Genomic DNA, 21,771 nt, shown 5'->3' on the forward strand with positions numbered 1-21,771 from the left:
GGCAACCATTTTTAACAGTTGAAGAGAAGCCACTCATGGATGCCACTATAAATTAATCTTTAGCTCACAGATGTTACTCATGTAGAGTACATCTCACTACGAGTTTACAAAAAAAAATAAGATGCCAGGCAAAGCTGAAATGTAAAGGAAATAGTTTGAACCTTAATTTACTCAAGGAAAGCTAGCATATTTTAAGCAATCTATTATCACTTCCACACCCCCATGTTTTCACAAGGGAAGGTATCTAAATAGGTGGCATAATTTATTTTCAGAAATACTGTGCACCTCTAGCTTCCTGTGAAATCTATGAAAGCAGGGAATATTCGACATCTATGAAAATGGAAAAAAATGTCCAGTGGTTGTGTGTAATGATTAAGTCAAAAATGGTACCAAAGAGAAGAAATAAAGAAATGAATTATTTTTCTGGAATTTAATTGAGAAAGAAGACAGCCTATGGATTGTTTTTTGTTTTAACTGCTTCATTGTCCCATGTTTAATACAGCCAGTTCATGATTAGCTGAGGCAAATGGGGCTTTGGATTGCCTTAGATAAAATAAAAGTATGGATAATAATAAAATAATGTAAAATAGGCCATTCAGTATTACCGTTTAAGTTTAGTGGAAAGAAGAATGCAAAGCAATATCAGTGACACAGCTCAGATTGTCATGCAAGCGCTGACTGGAACTGAGAGAAACACATCTCAGTGCTCTGTGAATATGGCTATACTGCTTTCCTGACATTTTGGATGAATTGAAGCTCATTTGTGAATCATGGTGTGCCACAGTAAAGATAATCCACCTGTTTAATTGAGAGTTGACTGCGAGCATAGCCAAAAATTGTATCCTATCCAGAATCTTTGTCTTTCAGTGTTGAGACTTGAACATATGTGAAAACTCAATTCAGAGGATTTGCAGGATTGGTGATTAGTTCCCTTTGCTCAGTCATCCAATTTTCCTAAGACTGCAAAAGTCAGGATAGGTCTGTCTGTGCCTATAACTTTATTTGATAGTGTTTCAAACATCACAATGATAAGATTTGGAGTTGCCATAGGCTCATGATGCACTAAAAAGCCATTCAGGGCTACCTGCATTAAAAAAAAAGTCAGCTGAATCTTTTGAAAGTTTGTGTGATGCAGACCGACTTAGGTTCCTCATTACTCAGTCAGTAGCGACACTGGGTGTACTGATGCCAGACTTAGAAGAGTGTGAACCAATGTTATCTCCTTCTATTAGCTACTGCCCTCATGCTGAGATGTCACTACTGAGTATCTGACCGTTGCAGAGAGGTGTTCAATGCTTGCTTTCTGTTCCTGCCTTGGTTAAACAGAAAAAGAGGGTATCAGTTGCCACAGGACAACTGAAATAGTGTAGCTGTAGATCTTTGGGAGGTGAATTATCAAATAATTTTAGGTGTCAGACTGGCTTGTTCACTTTTTTATAATTAGATGTAAATCTTAGTGTGGCTGCTTTTGCAGAAGAGGATGGAGATTCCTTAATGACTCTGAACTGTGATCCTACAGTCTCAGAAATGCATTTTTACTAGTCATGAGCACAATTTTTCACTTATTAATTTATTACATGTTAACTTATATTGAGTGATATGTGACAGGCTTGTCTTTCCACTTGCACACATTCAGTACTCACATGGTTAAATGTGTTGATGGGCAAATTCTTAACATCAGGAGTATTTTTTATTGCTTATATCCTAAGGAACCTGCCCTCCCAGATAAGTACAGCTGTTGAAGCTGTTTGATTATATACTTTGCCAAGAAAACCTTTGAGTGGTACTTGTGGTAGTTGCAGTACACTAAAATCTTCTTAATTGGAATCCTTTCACAGTCTGTTTCTTCTCCTAAATCTCCGTCACCTTTCTCTCTCACTGCCTTTTGTCCTGTAGCTCTCCCTCTCCTTCCTTTCATCTTAATCCTTGACCCTGGGTAACTTTCAGCCAACTCCTCCATTTATTATTTGCTCTCCTTTGTCTCTTTGGCATCTTGACTGGCTCAAACACTGTCACTTCCCCATTTCTTTCTGCCTTCTGTTCACTCATCTCTCTCACTCCTTGTACCTCAGATATTTTGAGAAGTTTCAGTGTTTGTTTGGAGACAAATAATATAGGTCCTTCCCCATTAAAAAGAGACTATTCTTATCTGTCTCTTTCCGTCAGTAGCTGAGCCTGACCTGTGTTAGTTGTTTGAGTTATGTTGCCTCTTTCTTTTTTAAAACTGTCAATTCTGGTGTACTGTGTTACTTTGTTTGTTTAGCATTAAGTGCACCGCTAAGCACAAAATTTTAGTTTGTTCTATATGTTAAATCCTTCCACCTATAAGAGTCTGGCTAAATTACAGGATTAGGACATATAAAGAGAGATCTTAAAAAAAAAAAAAAAAAAAGGAAAAGGAAAAAAAAAGGTTAAATCCTGAAAACATTTTTTCACTAACCCTTCTCTTTGATTTGGCAGTTCCTATGTCAATAATTATTTTGTTTTTAAATATTTAATACTGAACAGAAGCATTTCATGATTGTAATTAATTCTGTATCTTTCTTCATTGGACTTCAGTTTTCTTCAGTGGACTTCTTCAATATCTGTTATCACTTTCCAGGAAGACATCAAGCTAAAATGGACTACATTTAGTACCTTTTCAGTTCTTCTAGATTATTGTATATTAATCATTGCTTATGGGAGTATATACTGAGGACCATATCTGTAACTTAATAGATAGTATTCCTGCAGATGTGAATTTGGGACTGTCTGTAGTAGGGATAGGACAGGTTACACATTGGGATGAAGGCATGTAAGATGATATTTTGTTATTTAATAAGTATTGTTATAGACTACAGTTGGAGCTGTTACTGCTGCCTGGCACTTATGGTTTCAGTTCTTATGAATTCATCAAAGTAATAATTTCTGATAAAATTATACATCTTGTGTGCTTATCTTAAATTGAGGTTTTTAAAATGACAGCTGAAATTGTTTACCTACTTGTGAGAAACAGGTTGGAGAAAAATGTTGTTTTACAACAACAACAAAATTGTTATATTAAAAAAATATTTGAAAGAAGCTATTAAATCTTTCTGGAAGATAATTTTTGTCAGGAATATATTTTTATCTTTCTGTCAAATGTGGCTAAGTAATGGGACTTGGAAAAGAAAAATCGTTTGCACATGTCATTGAGTCTTATTCTTAGCATCTTTTGCAAAATACTACACCTGCAGGGGCCATGCTCCATCCAACCTGTTCTGGTTTTTCCCACCACCACAGCCTTAGGCAGTGTACAAGAAGCTGTGACCTTTCTTTAAATGAAGGACAAGCTGGAATAGAAGTAAGGAAAGGTAACCAAGAAAAGGAGCCAGTTCTCAAGCTCGTTCTTGAATAAACAGCTTGGCAGTTAGCTCACAGAGGATAGACTGACACCGTGTAATAGTGCAGAAGTACCCAGCTGGTCTGGAGTTCAGCTGGTGTGCCTTCATGACATAGTCCAGAATCAGGAAGAGATACTAATTTATGTGTGAAACTAGTATAGCTATATACTATAGCTATATACTAGAGTACACCTACGCAGGGCCTGTTAAACAGAATGCAGGGCTGCATTGAATAGCTGTACTAGTAGTACTATTTATTAGTACTATTAGCTATTTAGATTAGTAGTTTTGATGTCACTGTCTCAGCCATCCTTCCAGTTGGATGTAGAAAATTAGTGCAACAAAACTTTTTGTGGGACCTTACAGAAGAAAATGATCTCACAGATCTCTGCATAAGTGGATTCTCTGAGTTGATTCTGCCCTTTCACAGCATGTTGTCACTCTCACTCAAGATAATGCCTATGTTAAAGCAGTCTGGCCAGCATTGCTAATGAGGTTATAGAAAACAAGAGACACCAGTTGTCAAATCCTCACTACATCTCTTAGGTTCTTCTAGACTGATGACAAAAAAGGTTTTTTTATCCCCTAAGGATAAAGATTTTTCTTATACCCCTAAGAATCAACAGTTAGTATGGCATGATCCTTTTGCCACAAAATCTTGCGTATTTTGTCTGTCATGGGTGTTAAGCATGGTTGCTGCCCATTGTCTTTGTTTCTTGATTTTCAGTATCTTTTGGGCTATCATGTGTCTTTCTTTTGGATAACACGCAAAAGAATGTCACATGCAATGTGGTGTTATTCCATGAGGAGGAGGAGGAGGAGGAGGAGGAACAGCACAGGCCATGTGGTGTAACCTCTTGCCGTCCTCCTCCTATTATCAGAGTGTAGTTTTCCACTGATGAATCATATGCAGCATGGTCTAGATATGAATAACACACTCAGTGTTAATTAGTTTTGTTGCTGTCAGTAGTGTCCCTGGTCATCTATACACGCTATTCTTTTAATTGTTGCTTGTGGTGCTTTTGCGCATTTCTATCCATACTTCATCAATTCCAATCTTAATACTTGTACTAAAAATCTTTATATAATAACATTTGTGCAATGTAGAAGTGGCCTAAGTGACCTCTGCACATAGATGCATCAATGCTTATTTTAGCTTATTTTAGCAGTTTTCAACATTTTTAAGTGTATTGTATAAGATGTAGATTATTTAAAATCAATCTTATTACATATGTGGTGCTTTTTCACTTACCTAATGCCCAAACCAAATCTTGTCTGTGGTGACTTTGTCTTTCTGGTAGTCAACAGAAGAGTGAGAGCCAGTGGGTAGGGGGAAATATTCTAAAAAGCACATGAGAAAAGTAATATAAACACTTTAAGTCATTAAATAGCTTAGTAAATTTACTTAATCTGCTGACATTGTGGTCAAGGACTTGCAGCCTCTATTCCTAGCTTTCAGCTGTGTAGCTTTTTGTCTGGATTTTCTATATACTTCTTCATTCTCCTTATTGCATTAGCCACAGGTTTGTAATCTTTTCGAAGACTATTGCTTGCAAGGTCAAATCTTGCTAAACAAAATAAGGAATAAAGAATTTATTCCTCCTCAGTCTCCCCCTCCACATTCTTTTAGCTCACTGGCTAAGGCCACAGATCAGAAAACCGGTTGTAAAAAGACAGAGTGAAACACTCCCCAAGTAGTAGACAGGAATTATGGTATTAGGAGTGCTTCAGTTTTTGGCAATTGCTTTGAGTGTAATCTATAACAAATATGATATGTACTATGATTGTATAGAAATGTCTTAAGGTAATAAAAGTTGTTGTAAACTGGTTTTGGAAAATGATCATTATCTATTTTAGAACCCCACAAGACATTTAGCATATGCTTAATACCAAAAGCATATGTGAATTGTCAGATATTTCAAAGCCTTGTGCAGTATGTAATTTTTGTATGTCCACAAATTGCTAACTTGGGAAATGTTGTATAATTAATGTATGCTGCTTGGATATTTAACTAGATTGCTTTGGGTATTATCCCAATCTGGAAGTTACTATGAGCACTGAAATTCTTTGGCATTAAAAACGAGCCTTTTGCTAAAAGTTCCTGGCATTGCAGCTCAGAACCTTGGCCTGAACATTAATTGTGGGGTTTGGCTGTGGACACATGATACTCCTTTGGGAACAGTAAGATATTCAGAATTTGCACTGAAGTGCCAACTGCTTCCTGTGTTATGTCCTCTTGGGGTTTTTGTATCTTTGTTTCTTTGCTTATAATGCCAATTGTGAACACTTGGAGAGCATCCCGCTTGCATCTGAAAGCAAGATTTGGCTGGAAAGTGACAAGGCAGGTCCTGCTCGTTATTTGCTCAGTGTAACTAAGCTTGTTAAATTTGAGTATATGCTAAAGCAGTATGCTGAATGGGGTCAAACTACTCAGTAGCTTGCAGGACTGTGTCCTAATTCAGCAAATACATTCTTTACTTGTTTCTAGAGTTCCTGTTCCTCAGGTTTCTTAAACACTTGTTGGATGGTCGCACAGCACTGAAACTTGAATATGGTGTTCTCATCTTTCTGCTCATGATCCTGCTCTTTAAATTTTTTTTCCTAATCCAAACTGTACTAGTTCTTTTACATTAAGATAGTGATAAGTATTCTCATTTTTGCTATTAGGGTTTGCTCTATTAGAGGTTGGGTTTTTTTTGTCTAGAGTAAATAGATTGAGGTGGAGGAGAAAAGTGGTATAGAGTATATAAATTAGTGTAAATGTAAACCCTTAATAAAAAAAATTATAAATCAAATTCATTGTCAACAGTCTAAATGTAAAGTTATTTTAATACAAAAACATGAAATTTATACAAGTAATTTATAGGATTTGATAGATGTTGCTAATCTTCCATAGGTTTGTGACCATTCCGAAGCATTTTTTGAAAAGCTTTGAGTTGTATCACATGCTCTTGCAGTTGATACACTCTGCATTGAGAAGTTGCACAAATGTTTTTTGCAAGAAAATAAATATTTTTTATTTTCTCCACATTCCTATGTTTAGTGGTTGTACACTCAAATTTTCTAGGCTAGAGAGCTTTATCTTCACTGGTTTTTGTTGTTCTTTTTTTAACGTTCATGTCAAGGCTATGTACAATTTATCTCCTGCTGTGGGACTATATCCTACTTTGAGGTCGCATTTCAGAATAAAACACTAATCTTTATTTGCTAGCTAGAGAGGGAGGTCTTAATTTTACTTGGTAGTAGATTTCTCTGTTAATAGTTGGATGGATTTGAAGCCACTTAAACATTTTTTCCATTATTAGCAGTACTAAAATGTATTTACTGTTTGCTGGAGAAATAGGACACAGCCAAAAGACAATAAATTGTTGATTGTTTTGGATATTGATACTCCAGGAGCTTCTAGCTCTCTGAGCATTACAAGGGCCCCAGTCCTCAACTGCCACTGCAGGGTGTTGCTGCTCAAGGGCTTTGTTCCTACACTCACAGCTTTCAGGGATTTGATTTAAACATTGTACTCAGTACTGTGCCATTCAGGCTTCTTTGTTAGAGCAGTATAGCAAGTAGCAGGCCTAACATTTGCTTTTTAAAATCCACAACTTGTCATCACACAAAAAAAAATTCCATAAATGTACTGTGGAAACGTAGGCAATCTTCAGCAAGGATTTAGCTAAACTGCTTACAGTATGAATCACCTCATGCTCCAATACAGATTAAATAGAAATATCAGTAATAGGGGGAAGGATGACAAAAAGTCACATATGGCTTCATTCCCAAATACAGCATTTAGCATTTTTTTCCAGTTTCTCTAGTCTTGCACTTAACTACAGATTTTCTTAATGTTAAGAGGATTTATTAGTCTACCTAGTGCACAGTGTTCACTTTTCTGTGCAGAAAGCTGCATCCTACTTTACATTCTATCCAATACAATAGAAAGAACTGTATTAATACTAAGATTTCTTTTCAGTCTTCTCTTGAGTCTCTAGCAGAGCAAACAGGTTCCTTCTATTTGCTTCCTTCCCATAAAGGAAATCTGGAAAACTAAAAGGGAAGGAGGAGGGCTCCATCTAGATTTTTTAATTCCCTTTCAGCTTTTCTTATTTTTCTCCCTACTTATTCATATTTCTTCAACTTCAAAACAGAGCTTAGCTCCAGAAAAGCAAATCTTACTGTCCTCTGTGTCAGCTACATGCATGGGAATATTGGGTGCAGAATTTATATGTTTATAGGGAATTAATGTCTTTATGTACTAACAGATCTAAGATACCACAGATGGCATGTGCATGGAACTGTGCAGTATCATCTACCTACAGAAACTGAAACTGCTGAGACTACTTCCAATGCTATTTTTAAATTGAGATTTATTAAACTGGTGTCTGTAGCAACAAAAAGAAAAGAGAAATTTTAAAGAGGAAAAATCAGGAAGCATTTACTGCTTGGTTCTTGATTTAGAAAGAAAAAGGTCAGGCAAGAGGGATGGTTCATAAAATTTGAGGTGCACACAGCAAAAAATAGTTTTGGTAGGATCTGCATATTTTGGATTTCCATGTTCTTAAAAAATATGTTGACTTTTCAGCTGAGGTTACCCTCACATTCCACCAGTGCTTTCAGTAACATTGGTCAAGCTTAATCTATTTGGGCAAGGAATTATGCCAAAGATTGTTTAGCCTGCTATGACTTGCTGATGTAAGATCTTGGAACAGCTAAATCCCTACAGTAATGTCATTGTCTTCAGTTAGTAATACTGTAAGTGCTCTAAATGTAGTTCTGATGTTCAGAGTGTTCAGCTCTGCTGTCAAAATGGTGCCTTTAAATAAGCAACTTTGCCGCTTAGACTGTTTCAGTTTTGTGGTCCACTTGCTGAATAAATCTACTTGGTTATTATTTAGTTTGTTTGTTTCTAAAATTTAAGACCCCAAAAACCTTAAAGGTCCACAAAACTTGGCATTCTGAGGCTCATTCTCAAATGGTGTACAAAGACTTAAATTTTATTTTATTTGCCTTCTTTTCACTTCTGCCAAGAGGCAAGCAGTGAACACAAGTATCTAATTAACATAAGGGTTTTTTATTCATGCTTCACATATAGGAATGTTTGTAACATTTAATCAAATAGGTAATAGAATTGTACATTACATAGGAATCACCATACAAAAAGTAACCATTATATTTTTATAATGTGTGATATAACAAAGCAATCTAGAAAGAATGGAGTGCAATTAAAAGATTAATATATAGAATGAGCAGTGATGAGGAAACAAAAGCTAAAAAGACACAGCATAAACATTGGTCTCAGACTTAAGTGTGTTGTGGTTAAGCAAACCATGTTCCCACAGGGAATGGATATTATGACTCATCCTAATTCCTTGGACTAACAAAAATATTTGAGAAGCTGATTTTTTTTCCCCCAAGTTCTTTTTCCAAGACAGCTGAGAAAGTACAAACAGGCTTTCTATACAGAGAAGCTGCCCAGGCAAAACATACTATGTCCCTTAGAAACTGTAGAACTATGGATTCCACAATGGTAACTTAATAGAAATGCATTACATGTTATCTAATATGTCTGTTTGCTAATTTAAGAGATTGTGTTTAAAAGACTTTGTATGACAAGAATGTGTCATTTGTACAGAAAAAAGACAGGTGTAATTACCTTATCATTATGTAGGTTCAGCATAGGACTAGAGGATTTAGGAGATCCTGGATGTACTATTTATTACCACAGTCTGATGATACAACCATGTCTGTATCCCTGAGGTTTCAGTGCCTCATTTGGCTGACCTGTAAATTTGACAAGATAAAGTTGCTTACTTATACTCACAAAGTCTGCGTGGTAAAAATTGCCAAGGAAGCATTAAGTACTCAAGTCTTCCTGCATTTACTTTGCTGTCTTCCATTCCCTTGGGACAATAGATGGCAGCAAATCTCTATTTGGGCAGTTTTCTTTCTACATGCAGTGTTCATAGGAGGCACTACCTAATTCCTATAAACTGTAAAACCCGGAAGACAGTTTGAGTAGCAATTGGACTCTCTTGGAAGCCTTTTTTTCGGGGGAGCGAGGGAAGATATTGTCAAATCAGTTAAGTTGGCTAAAGGGTAAGCATATGCGTTTCAAAACATACTAAATTTAGCCTCTGATTGAATGGATATATACATGTGTTTGCATATATATGCATAAAGTATATATGACCTTTTTTTTAAACACACACTCAGATATTTTTAAACATTCATTATAAATTTATGTAGCAAATAAACCTAATTCAACCACAGTCTCTGAAATTATAGAAACAATCTAAATTTCCTCTTCTTGGACTACAGTGGGTTGCCAATTTAGAAAAAAAATTATTTCCTGGATAAGTGTAAGTAGCAGTAAAAAGCCATCTGTCGGAGCTGACAGAATGTGAACTTAAGGGAAAAATATGGCCAAGTATTTAAGAATTTGCTTAAAATAGAATAGTTAGGGAGATGGTTAAAGTTCTCCTTTCAGTTCACTGTCTGCTGAGGCAGATGGGTCCCTTACCATAGAACTGGTTGTATGCTAATGGTGTGTACAGGGGAGAACTGGTTCAGGGAAGAATGGGGGTCATCAGCTAGCAGGGTAAACCTGTAGATAACAGAACATCAAGTAATAATTGGAATAGAGGGTGGAGAATAGAGGCTTGGTAACAGACTTGAGAGCAGTCTGCCAACAGCAAAAATACCATAAATTAATATCGTGGTGCATAAAATTAAACCTGGACAAAAACTGAATTTCTGCAGGTGAGGGAGGTACTCATTTTTCTAGTAGCCCAGAAAGCATTTGCCAGGGCTGACCATTCTTAGCTGTGCCACAGTTAATTATGGGAAATACCAGCTGCTGCAAGAAGGAATTTTGAATGTGGCCTCTTGCTACAGCTCTGTATCACCTATGAATCAATGAAAATTATTAGAGTAACCACATTATGGGTAAAATTCACTTCCACATAGGAATTTTCTCTTTAGCAGTAGCTGACTTAGAATAGACATCTCGAAACAGAGGGGACATAGATAAAAATAATGGATTCAAACTAACTGCAGAAAGCAGCTGTAGTCGAGCTTTGAAGTATTGGAGGTAATGCTGAGCGGGGTGGGCAATAAGTGAATAGGTAATTACAAAATCAAAATGGATTCCCAAAAAGCATTGAATTAAAAATGGTAGTATTTCCTGGGTTTTACTGTGTATATTCACATTTTAATGTTGTTTTAATGCTACATTGTTTTATGGAAGTGTGTATGGGTTTCATAGGTTGTATGACAAGATTCCAATTTTTTTACAATGTAAAGTCAGTAGATACCCACAAAAACTGTAGCATTGGTATGTGACAGAAATCAGGAGAAAGGCTAAAAGCTGGCATGATAGGTTTCCTAGCATGATACAAATAATGTCCAATTACCTTAAAAATGGTGATTTTTACTTTTTTCTTTCCAGTCACCTGGAACTTTCTTTATAATTTCCACATGTTACAATCATGTAGAGTGGCCAGAGGTAACTGGGCTAATTGTATGGAGCAATAAAGATGAGGTCAAAATTCAAGTGATACATTTTATTCAGGTTATTATACTACAAAGCATAATATTTGTATTTCTCAACTTAAAGTTTTCTAAATAGCAGAATGACTTATGTAATGATGTAAGGGCCAATAAGAAAAAACAGTTTATTGAATGTATAAAAATATACAGGAAAGCAATGATTCAGAAAGTCAGAAAGCAAATCTCTCTTTAGATACCTGATCTTAAAGATGGCACATCTGGACTTGAGTATGTCATAAAATACGCTGTCTTGTTTTTTAATATCTTGATACAGTTTCATATTATATGCAGTGCATAATTTCAAAAAGTGTAAGGTATGTGTAATTTTTTTTTTTTGCAGAAATGCTGTCTTTTGATAGGTTCTCATTTTGAGATTTTGTGTGAATAAGAAGAAAGATGAGTTTATTCACAGAATAATAGCTGATTTGTACTTTGGATTGTTGGCCATTTTACCAAGTATTTTACTTTACTATGTTTATTGATACTGTGTGGCACCTAAATTATTTGGAGCTATAAGCTTTCAGAAGGTTTGAAAATGAGCCTATATTTAAGCAAACAGGCTTACAGATTCTGATCCTAGTGCCTCTTTTTTAACATGGTCTTTTAAAATTAGGAAAAATGCAAAAAATGAAAAATAAATTACAAAATTGTAAGTGCAGTTTTTTGTATAATGCTAAGCTAGCATATGTAGCAGCCAGGAATTGTGCTAGTATCTCAATTTTCCACTAGAATGTTTCAAGATGGATGCGTCTGTGTATATGAAAGAGGGTATATATCCTAGGGCATATAAAAAGAGGTGTATAAATCCTATATCATGTCAGACATTACACTTCAGAGAACACGCTGACTTCGTGGAATTCATTGGTTTTCTCATTGCTAAATTAGAGGCTATCATGCAGAAAAAGAGTTATTACATTATTTTGGGGAACTAATAAACCAGTGATACTGCGAACGGAAGGGAGAGCACTGGGTGGCTGGTTGTAGTGCACGACTCAGGGGTGTGTACTTCTAGCTGTCAGGTTTTGCTCTTACCTCTCCCACTAAATTCATGCCTGTTTGTTTGTAACTAAAGCATTCCAAAACTAGGTTGATACTATGTTTAAGGTTACTAGAGCAAGGTAAAGTGTTAAGTATCACTTCTGATGTAAAGGCTCAGTTTTTCATGCATTTGGTGTAAGGGACTGATGTGGATTGGCACAGTCCCCACTAAGGCTGTGTTTAGCCAATGTCAAAAGGTTTGTCTAATCAGTCTTTCGAGCTTCCTTAGCTTAGTTTTATAGTTCACAGGCATCTCTGAAATATGTGTGTGTAACAAGCACATTCAGGAGGGCAAGTAAGAGTGCCTTAGCAGAGGAGGTGAAAACTCAAGCACCTTACATACAGTGTGTGTCTGTGTGTGGGAGAAGGACAAGCAGCCCACTTTTTTTGCTAGATCTGTCCCACAAAATTTAAGTACAAAAACATTTTTTCTGAGTGTAAACAAAGTATGTACCCTGTTTATGCCATTCTGTTTTGTTTTAAACAAACAAGAGACCTGTAACTGCATGCGTTGGTAGCGTGTACCAGAATTTCAAAAAGATATAGAACTTTCTATATGCGGGGTTTATTTGCAGATGCATACAATTATTTTATTTCATTTCATTTTGCTTCGGCATTCCAGCTGAGTCTGCTTTAAAGGATGACTTCACTGGGCGGCTGGATATGGCAAACAGAGATGAAGATACCTGGGTTTTGGATTGCAGATTGGGACGCTCAAACCCATTTGCTCATTCAAGTGAGAAGGAGAAGATCAACAGAAATGTGTTGCATTTGAGCCTGGAACTGAATGTGAGTAGGACTCTATTCATGCTATATTGGTTTTCAACAAGCATTTATTATATACAGTTACATTTCTGGTACACACTTATTTCTGGTATGTCTAAAACCATGTTCCAAAATATCTGATGAACTGCAAAGTTTTGGATGGGATACAGTTTTCCAGATGGTTTGTAAGTCCATGTGCCTATGTACAGCTAAGCCTGAGAGCAATAGATACAGAAAATTTTTAAAATTATATAAATAGATTGATACATGATGCATCATTTCTAAAATCATGATGGTTGTTTAGTTTAAATTAGTTGTCTTCCTGGAAATGGATTGCAGGAGCTAGCAACTAGGAGATGACAAGGATAAGAATAGGTACCAGGAGGATTCAAGTCAGCAATCAGTGTGTGTGCAACATGTATGTGAGTGTGTGTACTCATGCACATGTGCATGTGTTTGTGTGCATGCACGTGCACAGCCCAGGACTGCTGGGAGCCATGCTGTTGCTTCTCAGAGTTTTGGAGCAGCTGAACTGGCACTGGAGTCAGACTGGCCATGAATTTGACAGTAAAAGTTTCTAAACTTCCTGGGATATAAGACACTGAAGCTTCAGATGTCAGCCTGAGTTAATCACAACGTGGGACACTTGCTCAACCCAGCCTAGCCTAGTCTAGCTGGAAATACTCATAGGCTCCCAGAGATGAGCAGTAACCAGCATACAGATAGACACATTTTGGCAGTAGTTTTGAAATTGGGGGGAGAAGGGAACAGAATGTAGTAGAAGAGGAAAAAAACATAGAAACGATGGAATAGTTGAAAGAAAATGCTTTAAAGACTAGACTATGCAATACAGTTTGTGCAAAACACCACTAACACAAATTTGCATAACAGTGACATCTATTGGTAGAAATACCAGAATTGACATAGAAATATCTTTCAAATGCTTTTAATGATGCTTACACTCACCGTTGCTATTCTCTTGAGCTTGTTATAAAATTGATTTCTTGTCCTAACCTCCTTTTCCTAAAATAATTCATTAGAATGTTGTTATAGTACTGTGAAGGTGTAGGTTTATCCTTGTAATAAAATGTTGAGATGAAGACAAATAACTGGATTGAAAAGAAGTTGTTATCACTGCTACAAATCTATGCTACAACAGCAAGAATCCAGTTCATGAGGATACTTTGTCTGCATTTATAAAGTTCTTGTGTAAAGCAGGAGTTCCAAATTAAAAGCCATTTAAGAAAATAATTTGAGTGAAATAAGAGACATCTAAGATTAGTATGCAGTTTGTTTCCATTTTTCTTACTCTTTTTTAAGCAGCATTTTCTGTCTAAAAATCTAATTAACTGCATTATGAAAAAGGGAATTATTTCAGTTCCTTGTAGTTAACAAGGAAGAATATTTATTCCACTATTTCTAAGAGATTCAGAACAAAAGCCTCAGTGTCTATAAAGAAGGGGTGCTCAGCGTGGGCTGATGGCCTGTTAGGGACCCACCAGGACACTTTATCCTGCAGGTCACTCTCTGTGACTTTCTTGAAAGTCTTTCAGAACAGAACTCTGGGCTGAATTACTTGCAGAGACCTTGCATCTCAAAGACTCTTCTTCTGCTTCAAGATGAGTCCATGTCCAGTTGTGTGACAAGGGATTGGAGGAAGACCTGCCAAAAGAACAGTAGTGAGAAGACTGCTGCTGGTGCTGCCATCAGAATCCATTTGCACTGTAGCACTGCTATAAGCAGCTTGTAAGAAAGATAATGGCCAATAATAGGCTGCATGAGTTGCTCTGGTGACAGCAATCCATTCCGAGATATTGTCTTCCCCGTGTACTCCTCAGACTGGACAGCAAGACAACTGTGGTCAAAAAATGTGCCCGTGTCTGAAGAGCAACTCTGAAACAAAGATGATGTTCCAGGAAATAGCAACTGAAATGGACCAATTTATTTACTCACAGTCGCACTACATCCAGTCATGTGATCTATGGCCCTTTCCTGCTGTTGGAAGAAAAAGTGTAGCCTGACTGATCAAAAAGTTATGCACCACTCTTTTAAAATGCAGTTATATTCATAATAGTGACAATGTGAAAAACAAAGCTTCTTACTGAATAGCTCTGCTTTCTATAGATTAGGAGCATCCTTACATGAATGTATAATATATTTGTATATGTGCATATAGCGATATACTACTGTTTGGTTATGTTATTGAAAAGATGTTTCTATGTTTCTATTAGTTGGAAGGAGGCAGATAAAGTAGATGAGGGAAAGAGTGAATGAATTCTGCTCTGACAGGAATTTCAAATGCGCAATCTGTACCAGAAGCCTGAAAAAAACATCCTGCATTAGATTTTAAATCTTAGTTGGGACCATGCTGCATTCTCATTCACAATCCAGCATAGAGAAGATACAGAGATATGGAAGACAATGAAACAAAATAGAAATGCAACTCTACCCAATTCTTTATACAGCATTTCATCTCATAAAAAAGCACATAAATAAGATGTGAAAATGCAACTAAAATAACTATTAATAGCTAGTAATTACTTAAGAAATGCTGGTAAATTATTTGATGTGACTATGTGGATTTTGTTTTATAAAGTTATTTGTTTAACCTTTATTATATCATACTGTAGATGGGGGGCAAAGGCCTGTTGAAATGAAAAGAAGCTGAAAAGAGAGCAACCTAGAAAAGGAAAGCACAAAGGGAAAAGATTAAAAATCCACCTCCGTTCCTTGTTACACTAAGTACTGGCCTTTGCGCCTTAATGCACAAAGATCTTACTCAGTTTACTTACACAGTTTACAGTGATCTTCTGTTCCCTTTGTTACTTGTGTGTCTGCTTGTTTTAACCGGGAGATCAGCCTGCAGCTGCAGTTCTGCCTCAGAACTACCATCGGGTTTTTGTATGATGGGTTTTACAGGCTAACAGTTCCATACTTTTATTGATAAAATATGCACTCCTTCAAAATAGTAAACTGGCTTTCTTAATGTCCTTTCTCGTTTTGTAACCATATAACTATTATGATCTTTTTTCAAATTCTCTAAAGTAGTCCCTATCTCAATGTCAGGCAGAATTTTGGTGAAGACCTTAAAAACCCCATTGCATTTCTACAGCCCCCTACACCAAACGTGTTTGGTCTCCACTCGTTCTGTTAACATCATGTAATCTGAAATTTGGTAAGAATTATCATATCTATGTTTCTGTTGCTATGTCTAAACTTAATGACTTACATTTAAAGTGATTATGTTGGTGATACACAGATCCTCAAACCTCAGGAAAATTGCTCGCATAATGGTCTATAGTGAGGTAACAAGGTGGAGAATAATGATGAAAATCCAGGACTTACAGGTTTCCCTCCATCTTCTCTGCCTTTTCTGTTTTACAGCATTTAAAGAGTTAAAATACTAAGTATAAAGTGAGATAAACAGCGGGAGAGACAGACAGGAGAGCAGGGGAATGTTAGGAGAATGTTCAGATCATTATCAGTCAGCACAGTGTTGGTCTGGGGACAGGGCAGAGGGCAGGACTCTGTCTGCTGAGCTTCAGATCAGTTCAAACCGCCTGAGCCACAACCACAGCCTGCTGTTTCAAGTGGCTCTTCTGAAGCCTGACACAATTCATGCATCTTTGATTCTATGATTATTTTCAAGAAATAATGCAAAATTTTCTTTGTGTAAGTCTCTTTATGTTGAAAAAACAGTAGAAAGTTTGTTTTCTATACAGTTTAGCCACTTGGCTGTTTTGTAGAATGTGTCTTCATGTCCTGTTCATGTTTCTCTGGGTTGCTATTACAGTGATCTGAAAAGGCAATCTGAATAGATATGGGGTCAGGAAGCCTTCAGCCCTGCCGTATGATAGTGATAAAAATTAGATCACTTTATTCTGGCTTGTTTTCTTCAAAGCTAGTTTTAAAACCTTTTTCTTCAGGGGAACTCTTAAGCACCTCAAGAACAGAACTGGCGTGAGTTGTAGGTGTGACTTCTGTCTGTGATGAAATGTAGGTCAGAAAGGGTGTGGATTATTAAATGTGCTTTAAACTGTAAGGAATTATTGTCCTTTTGTATAATTAGTGCATTGACTGTCCTGAGGCACCAGAGAGTTGTCAGTTTTATTAAGTAAAAAGACTTGTAACATTATACTAACTGATTTTCTTTTAGAGATTTTGAAGTTGTTTCTTCCTTCAGATGCAGTATGACAGCCTGTTCAGAAAGACTTCCCTTAGGAGATAGACCCACCCAGCATTAAAACACTTCTGCCAACAAACTGGCTCCATCTCATTTGCACATCACAACGTGATGATCTCCTTGTATAAAATATTAAGGGCACATATCAATATATGTATTTCACCCGGAAACACTCTGTTGGGTGAGTACCAATGTGTATTTCATTATCAGTTATCTAGTCCCTCAACAGGGGACTGTCCACTGGGATGATCATCAGACTATGAGAAACAAGTCCTTACAGAAGTGTTATTTGAGGCTGGGAGTGTATGGACTGCATGGTGAATTTGAGAGACTGGCTGTCTTCCAGTTTTTGATCATTTCTCCAGGAGTAGATACAGAGACAAGTTCCTTTGTTCATCCTAATGCTCAAAAAGCTTGAAAGTTTCTTCTCAATTCCTAGAGCTCATTATCAAGAGAAGAGGTACATGAAGAGCAGTATTGTTTTCTGCAGGCTTGTTAGGTTTTAATTATTCAGTGTTCAACTCTGGGTTTTCTAGCATCTCAATACATTGCATAACTTTGGCCTGACACTCAAAACACCATCCTTTTCACTACTAATTTGATCACTGTCTTGTAAATTTTGTTGGGATGTTGTTTGGACATCAAGTATGGTTTTCCTGCTTTTAAATCCACTGTTACACTAAACTTTTCATACCTACTATTAAAATCTTAAATACTTAGATAGTGGCTATTTTCAGTAACCTGCCTATGTACAATATTCATAGGACTTTTACAGCTTGGTGGCCCTAGATTATTACAGAGAAGTTTTATTCTAAGTGTGGGTTGTCATTAATATAAACAGATAAATAAATATTTTGGCATAATCCGAGTAAGTATGTTTGGTTTAAAAGGAACCACGAAACTGTTCATAGAGGTATATTTTTTGTTAGTGACCAACAAAACTGTTCTTGAAAAATACAATTTAATATTTATCCATCAAAAGTTAACCAAACCCCAAATAAATAGGTACATAAACAAATATGCAAGGTATAACCATGGAAATTATCAGGACAATGAACAATTAGTCCTGTGGTTGAACATAAAAATAGATGTAAATTTAAATGTAGAAAACTTTGGTTCAGTAGGGTCACTTTGCCCCAGTTATTTTGTCATAAAATGAAATTTAGAATTGCTGTAGATTTGCCTTCAAGAAATCTTGTCCTGGGGGAAATCACCAGTGCTGAGGTAGCTCCCTTCTACACTTGTTCTATTAACCCAGGGATTTTAAGAGTAGGTCGGTATAGGGAGTGATAAAGACTCTGTGTCTCTTTCCTTATGTAGAGCTTCTTCTTGTGATATTAATCTATATTAAGCCTAGAAAACCAGGGGAGCCATGTCCTGTCAGTCGTTTCTGTCCTTGGCACCTGATGATTAAGCATAGCGGAGAAGCAAGTCCAGAGCTTACTACAGGAAATGGCAGGCAGTAAGGCAAGAAGGCATTGTTCTGCATTAAATCACAGATAAGGATGGGAATGATTCCAGTGCCCTTTGTCTGTAGGTATGCATTGCAACCCTGTAATTGAAAAGGTGGCTGTAAGCTTCATATAAGCCCTTAGCATTACAGTCCGATGTTCAGGAAACTTTCTTTCTGCAGGAGATACCAATGACTTTTGCTGTTGATTTTATGATCTTTTATAATACATTGAAAAGGTAAACACATGCTTTTTGTACAGTCTACATTTTTAAACATTAAACCAGAAGTTAAATGTGTTGGGATACTTTGTTGGTTTTTGTTGTCTGTAATATTCAGCTTTTCATTAAATGTTTTTCAGTAATTTGACACAGTGGTGTGATCTGCAGCTGACTTCCCTGTGAAGGACAGCTTTCCCCATGTTGCTTGTTTAAGATTACTCACCGCGGCTAAATGGCTGACTGTAGAATCACCCTCTAACTTGGGTGAAAAAAAAAAAGAATAGTATCTTTGAATTTCTAAGGTACCAATGGGGAAACTTGACTAAACAAACTTCTTAAACGTCAGGGACTAAGAAGAATATAAATTCCTGCAGATTTGCAGACTCTGTAGTTCCAAAAATAAGAAAAGGAACAAAAGTGGAGACTTTTGACTGGAACCTGACCTAAATGTTACTGAATATCAAAGGTGCTTAAGAGTATTTTGTACTTACTTTATACGCGTGTTATGAAAAAAATATGTATTATCCCTGACAGCTTCTGTTAATATAATAGAGTTACACAGTCTTGATTTTTTTCAAGTGTTTTTTGCCAGTATTAACTAAAACAAATCGCACCCATGTGGCATTACCGTGGCCATACATATAGATGAAAGGTATCAAAAAATAGGTCCGCAGAGATGGTTCGGGTTTGAAGTAATCCGAGCTTGGGCGCAGTGCAGACGGACAGCCTGCCCGATTTGTAAACAGTTAACTCGGCATTCCTGGGCGCTGGCTGTTTCCCCTGCCCACCCACAGACCTCCCAGTCCAGTCACTGGGTGTGGCGAAAGCCTTTGATAACTACCTGTGTACAGTTCACAGAAATCGCTGTGCGGAGTTGGGACAGTAGTAATATGAAACCAGTCCTGTTGGTTTTTGTTCGTGGCCCTGGAGGCTGGAATCTGCATTCCGGATGAAACCTGCAGCAAATCGGAAGAAAGCCTCTTTTCTTTTTTTTTCTCTCCCCCCCCCCCGCTTTCTTCGGCTGCAGGGGCGCTCACCAGAGTTGGCTTTGGCCGGCCGGGAGCTGGGTGCTCTGCACAGGCTCCGGGCGGTGGCGCTGGGAGCTGCAGGTTCGTCGCTTCGGGTTTCCATTTGACGTTTTTCGGTGATTATGGATTTGCCAAAGAGGATCTTTATCAAATTGGGAAGACTATGCGAAAGACTTGGTCAGGCACTTCCCGCTGAAAAGCCCTCATAGCTGGCGCACCGCGGTGAGGAAGCGGCCACCTCGGATGGCGCCCCGCTCTCCTGAAGGCGGAGGCCTGCGGAGAGAGCGAGCTGCTCGGCGCGCCGGAGCACGCAGGGAGCGAGTGGTGTGCAGCCAGTAGGATTGCAGGAGTCCCAAGCAGGAACCATTGGTCGGATTTTCAACCGAGATTAGTGCGCTGGCACATTTGCGGTGACAAAAAGCCCTTTGTGCAAAGGAAAAAGTTACCGACGCCGCGGAGAACTTTTTTTTTTTTTTTTTTTCCTCCCCCGGTGGGTCTTTTCGCTGCTCCTGAAGTAGAGTCTGGAGACCTGACGGACACTTGGGCTGCGGCGCTGGAAGCGGAAGGAGGGGTAGGCTGGCCCGGGAGAGGCGGGCTGCCTTCCCGTTGCAGTGCCAGCGGTGAGTTCGGTCTGCTCTCTGAATGCATGGAGTAAGTATTGGTGTAGCAGTTAGTAGCACTGCTAGAAGCAAACCTATTCTGTACTTCACGCGACATGGAAGAAGGAAATGCGGTGCCTGATTGTAGTGAGCTTTCCGACCTGGAGAACACAGCAGAAAGCGAGCCTGATCTTTTCACTACATTTTCTGTGAAAACACTTTTTGGATTTACAACTAAGTTTGAATCCACAGCTCGCAAAGAAGAAACAGTGCTTAAAGCATTTCAGCCTTTGCACACCCATATAAATACTCATGCTAATACCTGGTATGAGAGGAATGGTAATGATTGTAATGACGACTCGGAAAATCACCACAGCATGAATAGTACCAGTGGCCAAGCTGACCCAATGTCTGGCAGGCAAACTGACCTGGAACTGGAGTTAGCTGAACAAAATGAATTACTTCTTCACCATTTAAGGTTTGTACAGACTTCTTTGTCTGAATCTGACAATGATGACAAGGATGCTATTCTTGTACAAGGTACTTTGGTTCATACAACAAGTGATACAGAATCGGACACAGAGCGTAAGGACCTAGACACCGATGAAAACAATACAAATGAATCCTCGCTAAATAATGCTGCATTGTCTGCTGAGGCTTTGGATGATAACAATCAAAATAAAGAAGAGTCAGAATCAGAAGGGTGCAGCAACAGCGATGACACTGTGGATACAGATGACATTGAGTTACACCCACCAGTTTCTAAGCGGCTCCCAAAAGAGCTGGATGGTATTCTGGAGCATGACTCCAATGGAAAAGACAAAATGTTAATGGACGAGCAGTTCAGTCACTTGCTTGCCACAGGGGAATGCCCTCAAGAACTTCCAGATGAAGAACAAAGACCTTCAGCTGATAATACATCGCTCCAAAAAACAGCACTGGCTGAGAAGACCTTCCAGCTGCCCGCTTTCTTTAGTGGACTACGTGTGAGGAAAAAGGGACTAACCACAGAGGATGGGGAAACTGTTACAGAAATTAAACCAAGGGAGAATGATTTAGCTCTGCTTAAATTACGACAGCCGGTTAAGAAATCCAGTATTACATCAGGTTCGACCACTAAAAAAAAATCAGCTGAACCTAAGGCAAGTCCTACTTTCCTGGAACAACTCTCGCACTTGTTAAACATAGACGTCTCCAAGAATGAAGATAGAACTGAGGACTCTGGGGAGGGATCTGGGGAGACTGAGGACAGTGATGAAGCTCAAGAGAACAAAGCCTCCGGCAAAACAGAACCACGATTTCCCTCTGAGGAAATAAAATCAAGCCCCGCAGAATCTGCACTGGACGTCTTTAAAGCTTTATTCACACGGCCTCCCAAAAAAGAAACAACTGCAGATACTTCAGAGCTTGAAGCCATAAAACGCAAAATGAGAAATGAAAAAGAGTCCTTGAAAGCTGTATTTGAAAGGTCAAAATCAAAGCCTGGGGATGGACCAGCAGACAAATCTGTAGGTTGAACTACTTTTTCTTCCTAAGATCTGGAAGTAGATGGATAAAAAAAAATAATTCTTGTGTAAAAATTA

General features: G+C 37.9%; 1 protein-coding gene across 6 annotated transcripts in view; it reads left to right on the forward strand.

Moving 5' to 3' along the window:
• Nucleotides 1-21,771, forward strand: part of FMN1 (formin 1) — a 209,676-nt gene that overhangs the window by 37,903 nt on the left and 150,002 nt on the right. For 4 of the 6 annotated variants that reach the window (XM_052782471.1, XM_052782469.1, XM_052782470.1 and 1 more), the window contains one exon: nucleotides 12,565-12,731. In XM_052782471.1, the coding sequence (XP_052638431.1) occupies nucleotides 12,565-12,731 (167 nt within the window). Of the gene's footprint in view, nucleotides 1-12,564; nucleotides 12,732-19,663; nucleotides 21,697-21,771 lie in introns of those variants that run through there. The other 2 variants (XM_052782474.1, XM_052782475.1) reach the window with 2 other exon arrangements.

Source organism: Harpia harpyja, chromosome 3, assembly GCF_026419915.1.
Source record: "Harpia harpyja isolate bHarHar1 chromosome 3, bHarHar1 primary haplotype, whole genome shotgun sequence".
In the NCBI taxonomy this organism is placed as follows: Eukaryota; Metazoa; Chordata; class Aves; order Accipitriformes; family Accipitridae; genus Harpia; species Harpia harpyja.